This window comes from Sphaeramia orbicularis, chromosome 8 (genome assembly GCF_902148855.1).
Source record: "Sphaeramia orbicularis chromosome 8, fSphaOr1.1, whole genome shotgun sequence".
Classification (NCBI taxonomy): domain Eukaryota; kingdom Metazoa; phylum Chordata; class Actinopteri; order Kurtiformes; family Apogonidae; genus Sphaeramia; species Sphaeramia orbicularis.
Genome location: NC_043964.1, coordinates 12907338 through 12922881, shown reverse-complemented (window position 1 = coordinate 12922881; position 15544 = coordinate 12907338). Strand labels below are relative to the sequence as shown.

The 15544-nt window shown below is 37.0% G+C and overlaps 1 protein-coding gene across 2 annotated transcripts in view; it reads left to right on the top strand.

Moving 5' to 3' along the window:
* adgrl1a (adhesion G protein-coupled receptor L1a) overlaps nucleotides 1-15544 on the top strand; it is a 166523-nt gene that overhangs the window by 82241 nt on the left and 68738 nt on the right. For both annotated transcript variants that reach the window (XM_030141051.1, XM_030141050.1), the window contains 5 exons: nucleotides 470-677; nucleotides 897-1161; nucleotides 3078-3405; nucleotides 4862-5155; nucleotides 14305-14408. In XM_030141051.1, coding sequence (XP_029996911.1) covers nucleotides 470-677; nucleotides 897-1161; nucleotides 3078-3405; nucleotides 4862-5155; nucleotides 14305-14408 — 1199 coding nt within the window. The remainder of the gene's footprint in view (nucleotides 1-469; nucleotides 678-896; nucleotides 1162-3077; nucleotides 3406-4861; nucleotides 5156-14304; nucleotides 14409-15544) is intronic.

Here is a 15544-nt window from a genome sequence, read left to right as displayed (position 1 = left end):
AAATAGAAAATGCACAATCAAATAAAAAGTAGGCCAAGATAAATTAGATTAGAGACTACATCTAAGCTGCGGTGGCAGCCAGAAATCTCCCATTTATCATATTCAGGCGCTTTCCGACCACAATGCTGATGTTCTACAAATGAGCTTTTATATGTTCCTTCATTTCAAATCTGATAATGTACCTCAACTCACCCTCCTCTCCCCCTTTCTCCCGTTCTACTCCTACTTTTTTGTCCCTTTCTCAATTCTCAACTTACTTTTATCTACTCACATCTTTCTTCCGTCCCCTTCACGTCTCTTTCTTTGGCTCTATATTCCATGGTCTTTGGCCTTTTCCCATTTCCTCTTTCTCCTCCCTCACCGTCTCCATTATAACTTTCATTTTTACATTGCTTTGTTTTCATTCTCTATCTCTTTCTTTTTCCTTCCTCCCCTCTCCTCTGCTTCCACCAACCCTGCTCTGCTTCAGTCTTTGTGTGTCCGGGGACTTTGCTACGGGTGCAGGCTGCTAGCTCTCAGCAGGAAGCAGAGCACCAGGCCGGGGCGTGGTGTAAGGACCCGCTGCAGTCCGGGGACCGGCTGTACGTCATGCCCTGGACCCCTTATCGCACTGACATGCTGTATGAGTATGCCTCCTGGGAAGACTTCAAACAGACACGAGCCACTACCACCTACAAGTGAGTGCGCCTCCCACTGTCCGGGATGATCAAATAGCATCTGCTGCTGTATTGATTTATTGGCTTTTGATGTGTATATGGATGATGATAGCGAAAGGGTCCCACTGTGGTGTCAGCCTGCTCACTATGAGACCATCTTGTAGCACTGTGTCATGCAGAGTAGATGAAATGACTTTGTATTTCTGGTTTTCTGCAACTTGTTCGATTCTCTGTCAACAGGTTGCCCAACAGGGTTGACGGCACCGGGTTTGTGGTGTACGACGGGGCAGTGTTTTACAACAAGGAACGCACAAGAAACATAGTCAAGTATGACCTTCGGACACGCATTAAGAGTGGGGAAGCTATTATCACAAACGCCAACTACCACGACACCTCACCCTATCGCTGGGGAGGAAAATCGGACATTGACCTGGCCGTGGATGAGAACGGCCTCTGGGTGATCTACGCCACTGAGTCCAACAACGGGCGGCTGGTGGTCAGCCAGGTGGGAGAGCAGCGCTGCACAGAAGGGGATGGGATGTGGATTATAAATGCAGAAGTGGATTATAGTAAAATCTCATTTGACCAGTCAGGCAAAAGGTCATATGCCACACATGAATGGCTTGTCACTGAGATTGCACAAATGCACTGACAAATGAGGTACAGAGATACTGTAGGCCAGGGGCATGAGAGTCGTACAAAGTAATCTCCAAAAGGCTGGGCTGAATTTTAAATCCAATCATATCCAAAAAGTAATATTCACAAAGTAAACCTTTGCTTTGTTTTGATTTACATTGATGCCAGGTTGTTTCCTCTATGACTAATAATCATTTTAAAACGGCATTTCAAGTCGTCTATGTGAAGGATTTAGGAGCGTTTTAAGCATATACAGTTTGTTATCCGTTATCCAAAGTCACTTTACTTTGTGTTGTTCACCCTGAAACTTGAAGCGCGATCCATCACTGTGAACTTTGGAACATTCATATTTTACCAACATATGGTTCTTTGTTTCTTAACGAACAATACTGCAATCAAGCAGCAAGTTCTCACATAAACAGAGTTTAAATTAATGTGTTGTTCAGATAGATGGTTCCCATTTATTATCTTTGACCTTAGCAGGAAATTGTTTTTCAAACTGTATAAGTTAAACTATCCATCTAACATACCAAGCCCAGTATGAACGCTGAGGATGTAGAGTAATGGGGCAACAATGTAATAAACAAAAAAGTGATCACTTTCATCATCAAGTACTTGCTTGGTTTCAGGGGAATATTATTACTTTTCCTACTTGTGCAACAAACTCTGGGGCGGCTCTATTATGCCTTGGCGTGATATTTACTGAACAGTAGCAGCTTAGTGTAAAGGCAAAAAAACATATTTTCTCCAAAGATGAGGGTTTAATTGCTTTTTAAATATTAATAACAGTGCTTATATGTTAATCTTTACATTTTTATGAGTATTATCAGTGTTATTTATGCTTCAGTGGGCTCATGTGAACATGCACTTCTACATACTGCAGCCTAAGTCAAGATATTGTTTTGTAAAAGTAGAAAAAACTGGCTAAATAGGAAAAAAAAGCTAACTTCCTCCCTCAAAAATGATGTCATTAAATATCCCAGCATCGCACAGTGTCCTGGATAATATAAAGTTGATTGAGGGCTAGGGATGTAACGATATGAAAATTTCATATCACGGTTATTGTGACCAAAATTATCACGATTATCATTATTATCACGGTATTATTGAAATTGTGCTCAAAATGTTCAAAAAGTACTGATACACACACTGAAATAATTTAACCATGTTGTATTTAAAAAAAAAAAAAAGTAAATAAAATAATTGGCACAATGCACTTTCTGTTGCAGAAACATTCAACTATTAACCCTTAGTGGTCTGAGCCTATTTTGTCCGTTTTTCAGTACTTTCGATTTTGCCTTTATATACTATATACAGAAATGTTTACTATACCCATATTTGGTATCTTTTTTTTTCAGCACAACTTCATCTATCTCATCTGCCTATTATTTTTTTCGCTTTAACCTACTATAAAAACATAAAAGGACAAAAAACACTCACAAAAAAAATATAAAGTCCGATTAAAAAAACGTAAATAATTTATTGCATAAATAGCACAAAGATGCTCAATGAACCTTTTCAAAAACTTTAAACGTGAATATTGGTTCCAAATATTAGGTATATGAAATTAAAATTGTAATAAATTAAAACTATACTCAAATAATTGACATAAAAGAAGACCTTTGCACAGGGTTTTTTCCCCTACAAGTGCAGTAATCAAACACGGTTATCATGATAATTAAATTTAAACGGTAATACTAACCGTCTGCAATTTTACCACGGTTTATCGTTATACCGGTAATCGTTACATCCCTATTGAGTACAGCATTTCCTTGTTGCTCACAGGTAAATCCATACACCCTGCGCTTCGAGGGCACCTGGGAGACCAGTTTTGACAAAAGGATGGCATCCAACGCCTTTATGGCATGTGGCGTACTTTATGCAGTACGTTCGGTGTACCAGGATGATGACAGCGAAGCAGGCGGTGACCTGGTGATGTATGCCTACAATACCAACCGTGCCCGCGAGGAACCTGTCAACATCCCTTTCCCGAACCCTTACCAGTATATTTCGTCTGTGGACTACAACCCCAGAGACAACCAGCTCTACGTCTGGAACAACTATAATGTGCTGCGTTATCCCCTAGAGTTTGGACCGCCAGATCCCACCACGGGTAAGAAGCAATCCCAGAGAAAGCATAAAGAAGAAAGCTTTTTTTTTTTTTCATATTTGTTGTCAGGATTATTGCGTTTTTAGTTCGGTGGATGAGTAGGTTGTCATAAAAGTTTGTATGTTTTCGTGGCAATTATACTTCAGACATAAGCTGTTCAATACTTTTTTTTTACCTAAAACTCAAATGTGTGAACATCAGACAAATAAGTAGACAACTTAGATGAAGCGGCACCTTTAGAAATGTTGATTTTGAGTAAAAACTTAACACCTGACAGAGCTGAAAAATCTTACAGACAATATTATCACTTGAAATGAAATAAAAGCATTTTTTCTTGACAGATATGCTACAACAAATGTCATCCGTTGAAATATTAAGTGTTTTTCAACCAGTACAATATTTCTTCCTGAAGAAATGACTTGAGTTGGAAATGTACAGATTTTCTTTCACTACAGCAAAGCAAAAACGTGATTTTATAAAAAAAAAAAAAAAAAAAAAAAAAAAAAAAAAGCTCATGTTCAGCTAATTAGTTTTCATTTGGTTTTATTCATGCAAAAACTTACTCTGCATTACAGCGAATTGATGTACTTCAATAAAAATAATCTCCGCTCACGAAAGACTTCTAAAGATCTGCGCAGTGGGTGTTTGTTAATGCTTTTATCTGACATTTTAGTGCCTCAGATACCAAATCAGTGTATTTCCATCCCCAGGCATAGTTAGTAAAGAGCAGGCTCTCAGGTTTGACTGCCACGGCACTTCATATCAACTTGTCTGTGTCACGGATAATGAAAAAGTCATTCTGAAATGATAAGGAAGAGGATGAAATGAGAACACCACACTGTATTTTGGCAGTCCATCAATAAGCCAAAGAGAGAGAGAGTGAGGTTTGGATACACTGTATATCTGAGCCACATAAAGGCCTGTATAAAGCTCAGATTAGGCCCAGAGAGAGAGAGAGAGAGAGGAGGCGGAGACAGACGGGCGGCGGCAGCGCCAGTGCTCTCAGTTGCTCGCTGACTCTGCGTTTGATCATTTAGGATTTTGTAGTTGTGATGTGTTGCTTTTATCTTCGCATTAGGTTTGGTTGTTAGTGATGGTGACTTCTCTGATACATTTGATCAATTATTTACTTCCCTCCGTCTTATGATTATGCTTTCTTCCCGACTCCTCCCTCGCTTCTACCCCTTTCTCTTGAGAGCAGACTGGAGGGGCTCCGAAAAGTATTTGTCACCCCAATTATTGTGAGGCTAACTTTTGAACTCAACTTCAGAGACATCTTATATGCCAACGCCTGTGTCCTTCACTCTCTTGATCTCTTTTTCAGACTTTTGCTGTCGGGTTTAGCTGCTCTCAAACAAATCCCTTACATCCTCTTATAACTCTCTAAATGTCTTTCACTTGTATCTCTGTCTCATTCACAGCTTGTAAGTCTATCTTTTCTTCTCCCGGGTTATTCCAGGTCCTCTGACCACCACACAAGTGACTACGACTCTTCCAGCGAGGCCGTTCACCTCCAGTGCCAGCCCCTCCACCGTCCGTCCTCTTGCCCCGACCTCACGCCCAATCGGCTCCATCAACAAGCACCCTGACCTGCGACCAATCACAGCCACCGTACCTGTAACGCGACGGCCATCCCGCCCTCCTCAAGGCCCGGAGCCGTACTTCTGCGAGGCCAAGTTGGTCCGTGGAGTCCAGTGGCCCACCACACAGAGAGGGGAAACTGTAGACCGGCCTTGTCCTAAAGGATCACTAGGTTAGAACTCCAATTCAGTTCAGTACATGGTTGGTTGGTTGGATGGTTGGATGGTTGGATGGTTGGATATTTGGTTGGATGGTTGTTTGGATGGTTGGATGGTTGATTGGATGGTTGGATATTTGGTTGGATGGTTGATTGGATGGTTGGATGGTTGGTTGGATGGTCGAATGTTTGGTTGAATGGTTGGTTGGTTGGTTGGTTGGTTGGATGGTTGGTTGGATGGTTGATTGGTTGGTTGGATGGTTGGTTGGTTGGATGTTTGGTTGGTTGGTTGGTTGGTTGGATGGTTGGTTGGATGGTTGGATGTTTGGTTGGTTGGTTGGTTGGTTGGTTGGTTGGTTGGTTGGTTGGTTGGTTGGTTGGTTGGTTGGTTGGATGGATGGTTGGATGTTTGGTTGGTTGGTTGGATGGTTGGATGTTTGGTTGGTTGGTTGGTTGGTTGGTTGGATGTTTGGTTGGATGGTTGTTTGGGTGTTTGGTTGAATGGTTGGTTGGTTGGTTCCCTGCGGGGTGTTAAAAAGTCTTATAAGTCTTGAATTTACAAATCTATATTTAATACCTTAAAAAGTCTTTCAAAGGTATTTAATATGATGTGGTAGGTCTTCAGTTATGTTGTCATAAACTTGTTCACTGTATTGTGTTTAAATGTGTCTGTTAAATATCCAAGCTGCAAAGAAAGTAACAGTACTCTACTCAGTTCCACCTGTTCCAACCCAGCAATTTATATTGAAATTACGAACCACTTATCGCTAACTTTGCAGCCCCTGGTGAGAAATTATCACAAAACATTCAGCCCAACACAGCCTTTAGTCGCCCTAGAAAGCTGATTTTGGGAACTTTAAGTGATGCCAGCAAAAAGTAAGCAAGGGAAAGTACAATTTAAAAAAAAATATATATTTATTCATTTTTACAAAGAGCAACATAAACATAAAACTTTACAGCAACACAGTCCTGACAACAATAAATTAATATGCTACAAATTACTAATCGTATATCAAATAAACAAAAGAAAAATATGTGTAATGCAGAAAACAGTAAGGTTAGTCTCTCACATCAGTCGCCTCATTGAAGAAATTTTAACACAGCGTCCCATATCTGCTCAAACACTTTGCCTCTATCATCATTATAGTACCTTAGTCTTTCCAGATGTAGTGTGTTTGCCAGTCCCCCCATCCAAAGGTCAAACATGGGCTCTAAATCCTTCTTCCACACTCTCAGGATCAAGGGAAGTACAAGTTTAATAAGGCCTGTTTGGAGAAAAGATCATTCTCGAACTGGTTGAGTTTTCCTGAATTTAGGAGTTTCGAATTTTTGCTAGTATGGCCGTGAAATAGGTTGCGAAATGGGCATTAAATTCTGTCGTTAGTCGTCTTAAAAAGGACTTAAAAAGACTAAAAGTGAACTGGTAGGAACCTTATAGATAGATAGATAGATAGATAGATAGATAGATAGATAGACAGATAGATAGATAGATAGATAGATAGATAGATAGATAGATAGATAGATAGATAGATAGATAGATAGATAGATAGATAGATAGATAGACTACAAGCAAAAGTTAAGGATATTTCTTCTTTTTTTGGCTTTTTTTTGGTCATTTTTGCCATTTGTAAATAAAACTATGTGTGGTCATTAAAAAAGGTGTTTCAATTCAATTCATACACTAAAAAAAGTTAAAAAGTGTTGCGCAAGAATCCCAACTGAAAAAAATAACCCAAAAATTCAGAATATCCTTAATGTTTTGTTTGTAGATAGATAGATAGATAGATAGATAGAAACCACAAACAAGTGAGAAATGAAATATAAAAGAAAATGAGACATTTTGTATTTATATAAATATTTATATCGGCTAAAATTTGCTTAGAGGTCTTATTTCTGTCTTTGTGCATAAGAAATCAATATAAGTGAATCCCCAAAGGAACTTTGTGTTGGTAAATACAAGTTATTCAAATTTACAGGATTTCAGTTCTGTTGCAACATGCTGATGGTCATGTGAACTACAGTATGTTTTCAGCTCAAAAATGTCCAATTTCATCACAATTAATGCTATATTTTCATGTCACAAATGGCCAAGTTATATTTTAACTGAATTTACCTGAAAAACAAATATTCTGTTATTTTACATTCCCCAATTTTTCTTACAAGATTATACACTACATATGACATGTTTTATTTTTACAGGTTCAATATGGAGTATGGTGCTGATCCATCCTGCTTATGTTACGCCAATAGATACATGAAGAATGTCACATGTCACTTTTTAAATCAACAGTTTTCTAATAATAAGCATTTTTATAAAGAAATAACAATTCTATATTGTTATTTACTCTTTAGTATGATGATAAACTATACAGTACATAATTCTGATCCTAGTTTTTGCACAAGGATCATTTGTGGAAACGGTGACATGGCTGCCGAGCATCGGTATGACAGGATCTGTAACAACCATGTCACATCCGTCCACTGCCACATTTTGTGTTTTTGTGTCAGCTGTTATTGTTTTAGATCCACAATACTAACATTTATGAATAAGAGGAGAATTAGCAACAGTAAGTATATAAGTGTATTCCTAATAAAGTACTGGTACTGACCAGATCATCATGGGTAATGTCACGTCCGTCCACCAGCAAAAGTTTTCACACACACATGCTATTCACAATCCAATATTTCTGAAAATAGAGCTTCCACTGTCAAATAATATCAGTAGTCTGTGCATAAATGTGTTAGCATTATTTCAACACAGTTCTATGCATTTCTTACAACTTTTTTTTTTTTCACAAAAATGGCCACTCATTTGACCCCCTAAGTAAATTTTAGCCAATATAAAAAGAGAATTAGTATGAAAAAATAAAGTAAAATTGAAATAATATTTACATATCTACATTGTGGTTGTACATAGTGTGATATGAGGGGGATGTCTGATGGTTGTGTGGAGGAATGACCTATAGAATTGCTCCTTCTTGCACTGGGGATGTAAAAGTGTGGTGCAGAAGGAGCTACTCAAGGCCATTCACGCGACGCCATCTTGAGAATCTCATTCACCTCATTTTTAAATCCATTTCAGTTTGATTCACTTTCAATTAATAAAAATCAATTCAATACTTAAGCCGTACTTTCAACATCAGTCTAATGCCACACTCCGCATGATTCAGAAAATTATCGGGAAACAGGCTTAGAGTGTAGCGATCATTGTCTGACGGTGCAGGTGTGAATTTGAGATAGGAGTAGTTCAGGGACATCGGTACAACAGGGAATCACAAGACACTTATGCAGAACTGTATGAGGCTCTGAGCGGATTATTTGGAGTTTTTGTGCTGGTTTTAGCACCTGAGAAAGACTCGCTTAAAAATCAATATTCATTTAAGTGTGTGATGTATTTGGAATATTTTCAGGGCTTTTCCTTGCCGTCAGACAGTTCTTTCTCACGGGCGACTGAAGCTTAAACCTACCAAAGTTCTCTGACAAAAATAGCATTTCTGCAGCATGTGTTGTTATGTCACCGTGGTGTTTCGGGACTTTATCTCAGCGTCAAACTGATAAACAGATTAACCGATGATGGCGATGGTTTTTTGAGACTACACGTGTGTGAGTCGAGTGGTTCAGAATAGAGCGATAAGACAGCAGCACTTCGACATGTTAGAAAATAAAGGAGGTTTAGTGGAGAACCGGTGGACTCAGTGCCCAATGAGAGGCAGGAACATTGATTTTTAAAAAAAAAATTTTTAACACAAATTTCATGAACTGGAATTTAAACTAATGTTCACCAAATCATCAATGTGGGAAGGCTCAAGATTTGCAAACAGGAGAGCTGTTTTCATCAATAAAATGCAGTTTTTACCAAGGTTATTATCGTTAACGAAAACTAACGAAATGACGAAAACTGGAATTGTAAAAATATTTTCATTCACTGAAATAAATAAAAACTATAATTAAAAGAAAAAAACGATAACTAACTGAAACTGTATTGTGTGCTTACAAAAGTAACTAAAACGTATAAAAATTATGGATAAAATTCCCTTAATTTTCGTATTTTGTCAATGTCAGATTGATATGAAATCGATTTATTTCCATCAAGCAATTTTAGCTGGCGGTACCATTTGATATTTAACGGTCTGTCACTTCTCATCACTTGTCGTTTAGAGTCAGCTTCTAGTCCCCACTCTACCTGGAAACATGGAAACTAAAGTTGGGCTAAAGTAGCAGAGTCCTGTCTGGGATGTATTTGAATATGACAGTGAAGAAGAGAAAAGAAAAGATATGAAAAAACTAAAACTAAACTAAAACTAAGCATTTAGAAAATAACGAAAACTAATAAAAACTAGCAAACCTGCTCTGAAAACTAATTAAAACTAACTAACTAGAGAAAAAAAAGGCAAAACTAAATAAAACTAAACTATAATGAAAAATCCAAAACTATCATAACCTTGGTTTTTACACATGACTTTATCATAATTGAGTCATGTGAATCATGTTAGTGTTTAGAATCACTTTAACCCATAAAGACCCAAACATCCACTATCGATCAAAACCATGTACTGATTTAAACATTTAATACCCGTTGATCCACTAATTCTATCAAACCATGTAAATAATTGGTAAAAAATGCAGTGTCATCTTTTCATGGTCATCATATATGACCCATTTGGACGTTCCGAGGCTCTGTAGTTACTGTGGAAACACTGTCATCTTCTACAATATTGATTCACTACTAAAACACATGTAGTTTTACAAATGCCAGTGGATAGAGGCAGCTGTTTTATGTTCAGGTAATGTTACATTTTACTGAAAAACTCACTTTTTCTTCAGTTTTCTCTGTTTCTGACATAATAACCCTCAACTTTAACCTGAACTTTTACGAACATTTACATAATCAGTGAATTAAACATAGGGAAATACCTGAGTTTTGACTTAGAAACACAAAATAAAGAGCATACTATTATAATACATGGTGATAAATGACTTAAGAAAGGTTAAATAGAGAGAAAAATTCATCTGGGAGCTGACACAAAATTAGCATTGGGTCTTTATGGGTTAATGAATTCATGAATCATGTGTCATGAAAAAAAAAAAAAGAAATAAACCAAAAAAAAAAAAAAAATCTAAATAATAATCTGTTTTTCTTTTTTTTTTCCTGTGATGTATTTTTCATGTCACATGACCAGTGTCACAGGACGTGCTGTGGTTTCAACTAAGCTCATGTCTCTTGTGTTTTTCCGTATGATTAAAACCTCAGTGAGTCGAAAACACAGTGGCGTTGTCCCTTTAAGTAAATATAGTATTTTTATTTTTGCAAGTAGACTGCCTTGGACTTTTTTGCTGACTGTTATTTTCAGCATTGTTCATGTTAGTGTTTAGAATCCCTTTAACCCATAAAGACCCAAACATCCACTATGGACCAAAACCATGTACCGATGTAAACATTTAATACCTGTTGATCCACTAATTCTATCAAACCATGTAAATAATTGGTGAAAAATGCAGTTTGTCATCTTTTCATGGTCATCATATATGATCCATTTGGACATTCAGAGGCTCTGTAGTTACCGTGGAAACACTGTCATCTTCTACAATATTGATTCACTACTAAAACACATGTAGTTTTACGAATGCCAGTGGATGGAGGCAGCTGTTTTATGTTCAATTAATGCTATATTTCACTGAAAAACTCACTTTTTCTTCAGTTTTCTCTGTTTTTGACATAATAACCCTCAACTTTAACCTGAGCTTTTATGAACATCTACATAATCAGTGAATTAAATATAGGAAAATACCTGATTTTTGACTTAAAAACACAAAATAAAGAGCATATTATGATAATGAATGGTGATAAATCATTTAAGAAAGGTTAAATAGAGAGAGAAATTCCTCTGGGAGCTGACACAAAATTAGCATTGGGTCTTTATGAATCATGTGTCATGAAAAAAAAAATGAAATGAATCAAAAAAATAATATAAATAATAATCTGTTTTTCTTTTTTTTTTCCTGTGATGTATTTTTTTAATGTCACATGACCAGTGTCACATGACGTGCTGCGGTTTCAGTTAAGCTCATGTCTCTTGTGTTGTTCCATCTGATGAAAACCTCAATGAGTTGAAAACACAGTGGCATTGTCCCTTTAAGTAAATATCGTATTTTTATTTTTGCAATCAGAGTGCCTTGGACTTTTTTGCTGACTGTCATTTTCAGGATTGTTTATGTTGTTCGGGACGTCTATCATTGATTCTTTCCGACAGTCTTTTTACCTTTTGCTTCTCATTCAATCCAGTCCTGTCCTTGACAAGCGCCTGATTTCTTTTTATATCTACATCAGAACTTTGAGCACTTATTTTTACTTTTGACCCAGCAGAGCACCCACTGCAATGTTTTGTTTTTTTTTTCAGTTCAGTTTCACTTTGTTCCATCAATTAATCGCATTTCAACTCAATCAATTAGATTTAATTCAGTTCACTTAGGTTCATCTTAATTATTTAAATTCATTATGTTTCAGTTCAGTTTGATTTAGTTTGCATTAGTGGCATTTCAATTAATTAAATAAAAAAACAGTTTATTATGTCATTCATGCAGATTTTGACCCTCCGTAAGACATGTAATGTACCGGCTAAAATTTACTTAGGGGGTCAAATGAGTGGCCATTTTTGTCCAAAAAAAAAAGTTGTAAGAAATGCATAGAACTGTGTTGAAATAATGCTAATACATTTGTGCACAGACTACTGATATTATTTGACAGTGGAAGCTCTATTTTCAGAAATATTGGATTTTGAATAGCACGTGTATGTGAAAATTTTGCTGGTGGACGGATGTGACATTACCCATGATGCTCTGGTCAGTACCAGTACTTTATTAGTAAAAAACTTATATACTTACTATTGCTAATTCTCCTCTTATTCATAAATGTTAGTATTGTGGATCTAAAACAATAACAGCTGACACAAAAACACAAAATGTGGCAGTGGACGGATGTGACATGGTTGTTCCGGATCCCATCATACTGACTCTCGGCAGCCATGTCACTGTTTCTACAAATGATCCCTGTGCAAAAACTGGGATCAGAATTATTTATTGTATAGTTTATCGTCATACTAAAGAGTAAATAACAATATAGAATTGTTATTTCTTTATAAAAATGCTTATTATTAGAAAACTGTTGATTTAAAAAGTGACATGACATTCTTTATGTATGTACTGGCGTAACATAAGCAGGATGGATCAGCACCATACTCTATATTGCAACCTGTAAAAATAAAATGTGATATGTAGTATATAATCTTGTAAGAAAAATTGGGGAATCTAAAAGAATAGAATATTTGTTTTTCAGGTAAATTCAGTTCAAATCTAACTTGGCCGTTTGTGACAAGAAAATATAGCATTAATTGTGATGAAATTGGACATTTTTGAGCTGAAAACATAGTTCATATGACCATCAACATGTTGGAACAGAACTGAAATCCTGTAAATTTGAATAACTTGCATTTACCAACACAAAGTTCATTTGGGGATTCACTTATATTGATTTCTTATGCACAAAGACAGAAATAAGACCTCTAAGCAAATTTTAGCCAATCTAAATATTCATATAAATACAAAATGTCTCATTTTCTTTTATATTTCATTTCTCACTTGTTTGTGGTATCTATCTATCTATCTATCTATCTATCTATCTATCTATCTATCTATCTATCTATCTATCTATCTATCTATCTATCTATCTATCTATCTATCTATCTATCTATCACAAAGACAGAAATAAGACCTCTAAGCAAATTTTTGTCGGTACATGTTTTCCTTATGATACTGCAGCTTCATACTGTTCGTCCTGTATGCGTGTGTTGTTTATACATACGAGTTCATCTTTGCATGTGCCCATGTGATCAGCGTGTTTGTGCTCGTACACTTGTTTTTTTCCGCTGTTGTCTTCTTCTGTCCCTGCGTCGGTCCCACCAGCAGGCGCAGTCCCCCAGGACAGACAGATGAAAGCCTGTCCTCCACAAATAAAAGGCTCATCTCCCAACAGAAACAGAGCTGATTGAAAACAGCGAATAATGAAATGAAAGGATCGACAACACAGGCTTCACCTCCCTTCATGCCAGCTTCTATACCTCCAAACATGCAGCCATCAAAAAGCTGTCTTTAGTCACAGGGAAAAAGAAAAAAAAAAAAAAAATCAACAAATAACAGGCATCTCCCTCCATCTTCTTCTCCGATGTTGCTTCTTCTCTGTGTTCTCGCAGCAGTTTACATTAAATTAACAGCTGGCTTAATTGCTGCATCTTGGCAGAGCTCTCAAACCCAATCTGTGGTCGATGGAGGAGAATATAGAGAAAAGTGGGCAAGGAGAAAAAAGAATCAGTGGGAAAGAGACAAAAAAGAGGGTATGAAATGCAACGCCACATCTGCTCTGATCCTCCCGCAACTGTGAAGTGCGGCTGCATTGTCTTTTGTCGTTCGTCTTCGCTGTTAAGTTGCGCCTCTGTCTTTCTGTGGTTTCTCTCTCTCTTCTTTTCTCTGTCTTGTCTGCGCCACTTGATGTTAGTTGTTTGTGTTAACGGGGAGCGGAAAGACCCTTCTCGAGGCTTTATCCCCGCGTTGTGTCCTTTCTCTGAACCCTCTTAACTAAACAGAAAAACACAGCTGGAAATGAGGGCTGGTGAAAGGTGCTTCCCTTCAGGTGTTTTTATTTAACGGTGAGGAATCATACCTGATGGTGCTGTCTTCGGTGTGTGTGTGTATGTGTGTGTGTGTGCAGAGTAAATGTGCAATTCTTGCCTATACGTTCCTTCCAAACTATTCCTATTACAGCATGAAAGCCTGTTTCCGCCCCCGCCGTCTTTTCCCCCTATTTCCCGTCCCCTCTCTTTCTCACTGCCACTTACGCTCTATTATTTAACCTCTTCAACTTCTGACCCATTTTCTCACTGACTTTTTACTCCACCTCGTCTTTCCTTATTTCCTCTTCAAACACTTTGAGTATTGCATTTTTAAAATTCATTTCGTTCCGTTTTTCTGGCCTATAAAAAATGTCTCTAGCACTTATGTCTGACTGGCTCCTTCTCCCCCACACTTTCCCCTTTAATTGCACACACCTAATGCTTATTATCTCCCCATTACTCCTCCTTCCTCCTGTTTCTTCTCCCTCTGCTCGTCTCCAGGCATCGCTTCGTTCCAGTGCTTGGCAGAACAGGTCATGTGGAACCCGCGGGGTCCTGACCTGAGTAACTGCACCTCCCCGTGGGTCAACCAGGTGGCCCAGAAGGTGAGACCCAGAGCCGGGGGTCCGTCCCCTTCCTCTGCCCCACTGCCCTGACCGTCCTCCTTGTCCACCTCCACATACACATTATCATATCTCCAAGGCTGGCCTGATTAAAATACTGGATCATTTCAACTGGCCCTTCATTACAAAGCATCTGCTCTTAATACTTAATTAACTGTCTTCTTTTTTAGTAGACTTTAATTACAGTTAGGCTAAATTTCTTTAAAAATCACTTTGAAGCACTGTGCGGCTTCAAGTATTATATGTAATATCGATGCATTAACACCATCATTTGGAATTTAGGCAAGGCAAGTTTATTTATATAGCACATTTCAGCAACAAGGCAATTCAAGGTGCTTCACACAGAACACTGAAATACAATGACAGGGAAAAAGAAACACATTTAAAACATTATAAAACAGGGTCATTTTAGCTCAGGGGCCACATTAAGCCAAATTTGATCTGAAGTGGGCCGAACCAGAAAAATAATAACATAATAACCTATAAATAATGACAACTGTAGTTGTCATTAAGTGTAAAAAAAAAGAACATTAAATTATGAAAATACTTACTTTTATAAACTATCCAAAAATTTTTTTGAAAAAACTGCAATTTAAATTGAAAAACGTAAGAAAATTTAGTGCAATTTTAACAATATTATTCCTCAGCTTCTCATTTCTACATGTGCATTGTGGGTCAGATCTACAAAGACGCTAAACACTGAGAAACAGGCAGAAAAATAGTTCAAAATGTGCTGAATTTTCTTTCGACATTTCAGGTTGTTCATATTTGTTCAGGTTATTCACATTTTAGTGTTACAGGATAGTTTGTAAATGTAAATAATTTCATAATTTAATGTTTTGTTTTGTTTTTTGCACTAAAACAAAGAACAAAAATTTGAAGTTGTTAATTCTTGATTTTTTAGTCTTGATTCAAGATTTTTTTTTTACTTAATGGAAGATTTTTTTTGTGGCTTAATTGAAGATTTTTTTTACTTAATTGAAGATTTTTTTGGCTGAATTCAACATTTTTTTTACTTACTTGAAGATTTTTTTTGGATTGATTCAAGATATTTTTTTTATTTAATTGAAGATTTTTTTGCTAAATTTGAGATTTTTTTGGGCGTAATTGAAGAGGTT